The following is an 8,779-nucleotide window of genomic DNA, read 5'->3' on the forward strand; positions in this document are numbered from 1 at the left end:
AATAGCATCTCGTGACCGGAGAGGCAAAGAAAGTCAGCATTTTGCCCGATCCCCAGTGGAGTTATACCAAGCATGTCCACAGTCCAGCCTGGGGGCCAATTGTGGTCCACAGACCGATTTTAAAAAGCCTGTAGCTTGTTGTTCAAAATAAACTATGTGAGGCCCACCACACAATTTTGATTAATCAAGCAAGATCACTTTTCATTTTTTCTGGTCACCTATCAATGCTAGGACTGTCATAGTGTGTAGACATGCACCAAGTATGTCTACAAGGAAGTGTGCTGTGCTTTGAAGCCAATTTTTACAGTGGCCTAACAGCAGTACTGCAATGTCTGGGATCTGTCACATGATGCCACTGAGCCCAAAAAGTATTTTTCCCACAGACCTTCATTGGGATCGAGATGTCTGTAAGTCAGTCAATTGATTATTTTGCCCATCGAAATCCCTAGGAAATGACTCGTTCCACTATCAGGATTTAATCAATTCGGTTCCATAACATTTCAAAAGTCTAGAAGAGCCATAGGATTGAATCATTTTATCCCCGTTAAAGTCAACAGACAGCTAAACCAGGAGTCAGCTGCTCGGCCAGCAGAAGTTGGCTGCTCGGCCGCACTTGGCCATGCTCTGCAACCGTAAGTCTCTGGTGTACCTGCTCTATGGGCTCTATGCTCAATGATGCAGTAGCAGTGCCGATCATTCAAGTAATTTCATTCCACGGTAACAGAGCTTTTTTGGCTTCATCCACTATTGTGATGTCAGGATTATAATTTGTAAAGTAACATTTCTGTTGTAAAAATTACTGTTGCTGTGCTAGAAACATTTAGTTCTATTTAAAATATTCACTATTCATGTTCTGAATATATTCTATTTAAATGTATATATTTTCTAAAACACAATTATTTAGAAATGGAAAAGAATTTATACGAGTGTCGATAAATTCCCAAACTGATAAAGAGTTTCGTTAAGAGTAGCAGCATCAATAAAATCTTAATGATACCCATCCCTAGACATGACCACAACAAAGTAGCATGGGGGGCCTGTAACAGTGGGGGGCGCTGCCTAAAAAAAAAGCAGCAGAAAGTTGAATACTTTTTCACTGAAAGATGTCACAGTTGTGTTTGTCTCATTTATGTGGGATTTTTATGTATATTTTTTTAATAACACTTTTGACGTATGAGGCAGCTGGTCCCCTGGTGTTTTCACATGTTCTGATCCTGCCCTCATTCAAAAGAGTTTGGACACCTCTGAATGTAATATCTGAACACAGGATTTCTGCAGATATGAAGTACTGATCCGATACTGATACCCGATGAGTGGATTTTAGAGTGACATTGACAAGGAAACTGTATTTATTGGGGATCTGTCAGATCATCATGGCAGACATCTGCATAATAGGTTTGGTATCAGTGCCTATACTGATCCAGTGTATCAATTTGGTGCATCCCTGATGGTTAAGTTTGTGTTTTTTAAGTGAACTTTAACGGTTAGATTGTGACAGGACACAAACTCTGGTCACCCACACACACCCAACCACCATCCTGACCTCCACACCTCACATGAAAGCCACCTTTCCTGTATTGACAGGGAAGGTTGACACTAATGTTCATCTTGCGCTGCACGATCATCCAGTATGAGCATAAATTCTGCAGATACTGGGACAGATTCTTCCCATATCATTCCTGTGCACTGCATGCATTTCCTACATTTAGCCACTTAAAGTCAGTGCTTCATCACAAAATGCAGTCCAGCAGACAGGAGACAACAGAGAAAGTAAAAACTGACCTTAGCCCATTGAAGAGTTGCTTGGACTTGTCCAGAAGATAGCAGAAATCTGTGACAGTCTTCCTTTCGCCCAATGGAATATCATCCTCAGTTTCAGCTCCAGTCATGACACTGACTTTTCACACCTGATTTCAAACAAAAGTACATACTTTACATAGTAGACTGAGGACAACTACTGCACTAAAAAAAATACTGGCTATTTAAAAATGGTTTAAAAATTTGGAATGAGTGGCAACTAGACCAAAGTACAATTGGTACCACTGTTAACTTGTGATTTGTCAACATATCAAGCTAATAAGATATACATTTCAAACAGCAGCAATACTGACATCTATCATGTTAATATCCAAACTATTGCGACTAAACAGACGTTACTAGTTGCAGATATCTGAGTGTCTTACTGGTGCCCTAGTTAAATATGAATAGAAATAAGAAACTATGGCGGAAACGTGTCACATGGTCACCTTTTATAGGTTGACTTGGGCTGTCCCAGATTTCACTCTCACAGTGGCTGCAACCTCCAGTTTGCTAAGATGGATGTGCAATCAGGTCAAGGCAGTACACAGTCAGGTCATGGCGCTCAGCTAATGTTGAGCCTCATTAAAACAATTTACTGCGATGAAAAGTTTATTATGCAGAGGAAATTACTATGGCTTCATCGCTACAAGCCTTCGGAGACAGGGTGTCTAAGTGTGCCTATGTATGATGGAGGGCAGCTGTAAGTGTCTCCAGGGAAAGTCTGCAGGTTAGCTGCTGTACATCAAGTGAACCAGCTCTAACAAATGCCCTGCTCTAAAACCTTCAGCTTACATATCATGCTATCATTAAGAAGGATTGTTAACACCTGTGTGGCTTGTACTCAGTAACAAACAGTTATTTTGCTCTAAACTTATTAAATATGCTGACATCTTCCATGCAGGGTTAAAAAATTCACATTGGACAGCTGACAGCTCTCATTCAATTAAAGAGAAGGATCTCTTTAAAGGACTGTTTGTTACTTTTGAGGGAAACGGGTGGCGCAAAAAAGGGAAGGCAAGTAAAATATTTTTAAAGCACTGGGGAGGGACTTACGTTTTTTATTTTGGCTTCAGGGAGGGACATACAACTTTAAATGGCTGTATTTTAATTATTTCAAATATTTTTTTATTTGAAATACCCTCTGAACCACAGATGTTTTATTAAAGAATTGCCACATTTACACCATTTATATCACAGCCAGAAAATGTAAAAACAAATTCTTTTCTGTTGGATTTCAACAGTCCTTGAACACGTCATAGGTTTCCATCTTAAAAATCACTTAATTCTACATGTCTCATTTAAAATTTGACAAAAATAAATGATTTACACCAAACAGATCCTGTCAAAAACATTAAATTCTGCACAGGGCCTTTTCAACTCCAGTATTTTGTAATAAAGGTGTAAATTTAATGCACCAAAAAGTAAGTCTTTAGCATCTAATAATGTCTGCATGCCAAGTTACCGATATTGCCACTTATGTGTACAGATTTTTACTGCTTGCTTTTTACATTGGCTTCAATAGCTATGAATTTAAAAGAAAAAAACAGTTATTTATGGAAAAGAGGGGGCCATGCATTTTCTACCCGTCAGTCTGGGAGGCTCAAGGAAAAGTATGTGTAGCTTTAGGGAGGGTCAGGATAAAAAAAAAAGAAGAAGAAAATAATTGAATAAAAAGTCAAACTCCAGGCACCCCACTGCTCTGATAAGTAAAGAACTGTCCCTAATGTGTTTATGACAGGACGTTTGCTCCTGGAATGAGCAAAAACTCGAACGTTAAAATAAACCCTTTGCGACAAGGCAAAATAAATAAATGATACCTCTGACTGAATTTTGAAGAGAAGCATGTCATTACAAACATGCTAAAAAAATCATCAGGACTCCGTCAGCTGGTGCATTGTCTCTCAGTTATAAGCTATATTTAACATCGGTTTAGCTAACTCAGATGTAAGGTAACTAATGTTGACAGCAATGAACTCGGTTAACATTAATCTACCTAACTAGCTATTAATAAGACCAAGCTTAAATGGGCCGTAAGCTGTAACATAACAATAGCTCTGTGTCTAACTAGCCTTCTGTCGTCGCCAACATCAGCAAACTGAAGTCAGGACACCACTCCGTCATTAACTTACAGATTAAACATCTGGATATTAATGTCTGGATACCAACGACAACCAGCGGTAGCCAATATGTGTCCGTTGAGAAAGACGGTCACACTGCAGCGGCTTTAACAGCCTTTGCTTGTGTAATTCACATTTCTCCTTACCTCGCCAGCCGGCTAACGTTGATGAACAGGAGTACCACAGTGGTGCTTCTCAAAAATCACTGAAAAAGCCACGACGAGCTGTGTAGGTAAAGCGCGCCTTTCTTGGCATCTCAGTGTGATACTGACACTGAACCGCTGTCCGACGACTCGTGTCCCCCCGCAGCGTGGATGAGACTGCTGTCAGTTGAATCGTAAATGCTAGAGTACTCTGTAGGGAAGGATGTTGTCCTGTGACAGGTCAGGAGGCAGGAGGCAGGGCGAGGACAGCCGCTGGCTCCGCTCCACTATCACTGGCTAGCTACTTCCGGGGCAACATTTTCAAAATAAAAGCTTCCCCGCTGATAAAACGCCTACATGTGTCCAGGGGTCAGTCCCATGGTCAGGGACCTTGTGGATGCCTTCAGGGACTGGTGCAGTAAGTGCTGTCTCCACCTGAAACAGCCAAAACCAAGGAGATGGTGGTGGATTTCAGAAGAAAGAGGTCACCCCATCAACCAGTCTCCATACAGGGGGAGGCCATTTAGGTGGTGCACACCTACAAACATCTGGGGGTCCTCCTGGATGATAAGTTGGACTGGTCCTCTAACACTGACACCCTCGACAGGAGGGGGCAGAGCTGCCTGTTCTTCCTGTGGACACTGAGGTCCTTTGATGTATGTGTGGAGATGCTGATCATGTTCTATCACACAGTGGCGGCTAGTGCACTCTTATATACTGCAGTGTGTTGGGGAGGCAGCTTGATGGACAAAAACAAGCGTTTGGACAAGCTGGTTAAAAAAGCTGTCTCAGTGCTCGACAGGAGTCTGGACCCACTAAGAACTGTGGTGGAGAGGGGAACATTAAACAAACGTAAAGCTATAATGGACAATAGCAGACACCCTCTCCACAGCCTCCTGCAGTGACAGAGGAGCCGCTGCAGCAGTCAGCTCATCTCACTGCATTGCAGAAAAGAGCGTTTCAGGAGATCCTTCGTGCTCGCGGCAATAAGACTGTTTAACAGCCTCTGAATCCAGTCACACACACACGAACAGGACTGTGGAATGGACAATTTTATTTTGATTTAATTTCTCTTTATGCACTTATTCTTAACTTATTGTATTTTATGTCTGTTTTAATAGCACTGTGTTGTTAATGAGGGGAAGTGTGGTAGTTCTATTTTGTCTTTTATGAGTTGCTGGACAGCTGAATTTCTATATAAACATAAATGGAATAAGGATAAATTAAGTTTTTCCTACTCTATTCTATTCAATTCTAAGAACATATTGTTTTCAGAAGGTACATTGATAACATACTCATGGGGTTTACAGGTTCTGAAAATGAACTTAAGGCATTCAATGACATTTCACTATGGAATACATTCAAGAAAACATTCACTTTTTGGATCTTTCGATCACTATTGATGACAATAAAAAACTAGAGACATCTATTTATTGCAAGGAAACTGACAGAATACATCATATTGCACTCTACTAGTTTTCACCCTGACCACATTATCAGCAACATCCCACATGGTCAGTTTGTAAGATTGAGAAGAATATGCAGTGAAGATGATTACCAAACTAAGGTGAAGGTAATGTCCCAACGTTTTAAACAAAGATGATATGACCACCAACGCTTGTTGACCAAGCTATTAAAAAAGCTAATGAAAAAAGAGGGAAGAAATACTTAATCATTGCCCTAAACATGCAGAAAACAGAGTTACTTTTGTATCTGAACATTGTACAGCATCTATGCAAGTCAAAATGATTATAAACAAACATTGGAAAATCCTAGAATGTGATCCAAGTTTGGACCATTTGTCATCCTCTAAACCATGCTTTTATTTTAAAAGACATAGCAATGTCAGAGATTTTGTGGTTATTTCTTTTTACAAGGAATTGAGAATTGCCGAGCATAAGGCTGCCATTAGAAATGGGAACATGGATTATGCTATTGCTAGACACTACAAGGAGAAAACCCATGCGTCAGCCACTTGAATTTGTTGGCATTAAAAAAGTACAACCCAATCTAACAAGGGGTAATTTGATCAACCAAATTTTGAAAAGGGAAGCATTTTGGATCCATGAATTGAATTCAACTGAGCTACATGGACTTAATGAAATACAGGATTTGAGCCCTTTTCAGTGATATAAATATTAACTTATATAGGGATCGGGATCGGGGTCAATCTGGTCTTTTGGATATACAAGAATCTGGCACAGTTTTGTGTGTGGTTTTAATTTATGTGTTTATGTGGTGTTTGTGCATAACTCTGAATATGCTCTATAACCCCCCGATGTATGGTAGGGTGACCATGCCCCGGATTTCCTTCTTTGTTTCTCTCTTCTTCGTTTCCTCTTCTCTGTTGTTATTCTCCTTGTTTGCCTCTGTTTATAGCCCATCCTGGGTATTGACAACATGTGAGAGCATTTTTTTATGTGTTCTTCCTCCTCCTTTCTGTCCTTTTCTTCTGTTCTGAAGCTAGCACAGGCACCTGGCGCCAGGGGGCACTGTCATTCCACCACTCAGGTGGAATGACAACCTGGATAAAACATCTACAGGACATGTCACCACAACATCACATGATGCTTCTGATGATAACGACAGACGCAGTTGTCGAAACTGTCAAGATATGACAAAACAACACTTAAGCCTGTAAAAACAACCATATCAAGCTAATTTTTTGTAATTTTGTAATCTATTACAAGAATCATCAAACGATGGATACACCTGTGAGATTCTGACTTAAGACAAAGTATGTGTACCATCTTGAACTGAATTAGGCCATGCCTAGCACATACTGCAGTGTATTCATGAGAATATATCTGACCACTCAACAGCTTGTGTATTGTAAATTTAGATCAACCTGCCATGCCCCTTTCAATGCATCAAAAGATGACATGGCAAGATTGAATTTTAATTCCAACTTTCAAGTTTTATTGACAGTGCAGAACTCACACATGAATATTTACAAAACTGAATGAAAATAAAATGTATTCTTTTATGTGAATAATGCATAAATCTCAATATTCATTGATACATTTTAAGCAAAAACATTCCTCCAGTTCTCAAAATGAACTGGATGCAAATATGATGTAGTCCTCCAATTTCAAAAGGCGTATCTCCAATACATTTAACTTTGCAAGCATGAGTTATTGCATTAATGTTAGTCTTTCCATCTTGTTATGTAGTGTAGAAAGGTATGATGGTATTTGTTGTGAAGGGCAGGTCTGGACGAGGAGCTGTCTGAGGAGGAGCAGGAAGGAGGCACTGCCAATGGGGAGTGCTGTTGCCATGAGAGGTTGCACTTGGTCTGCAATGGTCTTTTGGTGAATGGAGCACATCAAGTGGCATCAGCATCAGGGTCCAAGGTTTCCTAGCAGAACATTACACTGTAACAAAATGACCTACTCACTCATGTATTTACCACACGCTACATTGGTCCATCAACTTTAGCTGCAATTGATAAGTGATTGCCTGTAGTCCTGACTCCTTTCATTGGAGCAACAGGCCCTGTTCAAGACTCTCCTGCATCCAGTTGCACATTTTTCTACCAAAATAAGACAGTCTAAAAGGTCCACACCTTGGTTTACTGAAGAAACATGTGCTCACCTTTAAATTCAAACTCACGTAAAGGGGGACACGAGGACCCAGGTGACATTGGCCAGTCAAAGTGAGAGGACCTGAGCTGTTAAGTGGCTCATGCATGTGAGCCTCATTCTTGATGTGTGAACACTCCTGTGCACATGCTTGCCTGGTAAGCATGTTTATTTTATTTTTAAGATAGCATAGGGGTGCAAACACACCCCAAGGTATTGGTTTTTGTAAGTATTATTGAAGTTGTTGTATTTTTTATTGCAAAAATGACAATTCATAAATATGGGTCTGCCAACAACTTATTGTTTCTTTTTGTAGAGGGTCCTAACCGTCCAGGGGAAGTGGCAGAGGAGAGGTATAAGTGTCTTTCAACTAGAAATTACTCCTTTCTAAAAAAAATGTAGGTTAAGTTTAGAGGTCTCTGAGAGTGTTTCACAGAATGTTTGTGAATATGACCCAAGGTCGATGCCTTGAGCTCTTTGTCACATTCCTAGGGCCAGTTCTTATGGTGTGGCACCATGCCACACCATAAGATTGTTGTCCATTTGTTGTCCATTATCCTGCTGGGAGGACCAGTGCCATCGAGGAGTACTGTTGCCATGAAAGGGCACTTGGTTGACAACGGAGTTGGGGGAATAGAGTGTCTCAAGTTGCATCCATATGAATGCCAGGACCCAAGGTTTCCCAGCAGAACATTCTATTTTAATGAAATGATCAAAGTTCACTTAACCTGTTCGTGGAATAAAATGTGGATGATCGATGTATGTTTACAGTCTATGATCTGATCATCCTGTGTGTCCATTCTGTAATTTCAGCATGAGTTAATACTTGCTATGCTTCAAATATTGGTAAAAATGTGTGTGCTATGTATAGGAAAATGTATGAAAATATGTTTTAATGCATAGTACAATGTAGAACATATACAATTGTTTAAAGACAACTGTGCAGATAAACCTAGATGTCAGATTCAGATGTCACCAATTCTTCAGATTTGGGACAAATCATGTCCTACCAAAAAAAACCCCAACAAAACCCCTTAAAATTGCAACTTTTCAATCATTATATTTGAAGGATTTATATGTATGAAAAAATGTGATCTATAAAATATTTTGATCTGCTTTAATTTTTTTAATTCCTAAA

General features: G+C 39.9%; 1 protein-coding gene across 1 annotated transcript in view; it reads right to left on the reverse strand.

Moving 5' to 3' along the window:
* Nucleotides 1-4,347, reverse strand: part of scai (suppressor of cancer cell invasion) — a 42,609-nt gene extending 38,262 nt beyond the window's left edge. The window contains exons 1-2 of the mRNA XM_033646816.2: nucleotides 4,064-4,347; nucleotides 1,783-1,907 (exon numbers count right to left, since the gene is read on the reverse strand). Coding sequence (XP_033502707.1) covers nucleotides 1,783-1,889 — 107 coding nt within the window. The 5' untranslated portion in view covers nucleotides 1,890-1,907; nucleotides 4,064-4,347. The remainder of the gene's footprint in view (nucleotides 1-1,782; nucleotides 1,908-4,063) is intronic.
* Nucleotides 4,348-8,779: the final 4,432 nt, after the last annotated feature.

Source organism: Epinephelus lanceolatus, chromosome 19, assembly GCF_041903045.1.
Source record: "Epinephelus lanceolatus isolate andai-2023 chromosome 19, ASM4190304v1, whole genome shotgun sequence".
Classification (NCBI taxonomy): domain Eukaryota; kingdom Metazoa; phylum Chordata; class Actinopteri; order Perciformes; family Serranidae; genus Epinephelus; species Epinephelus lanceolatus.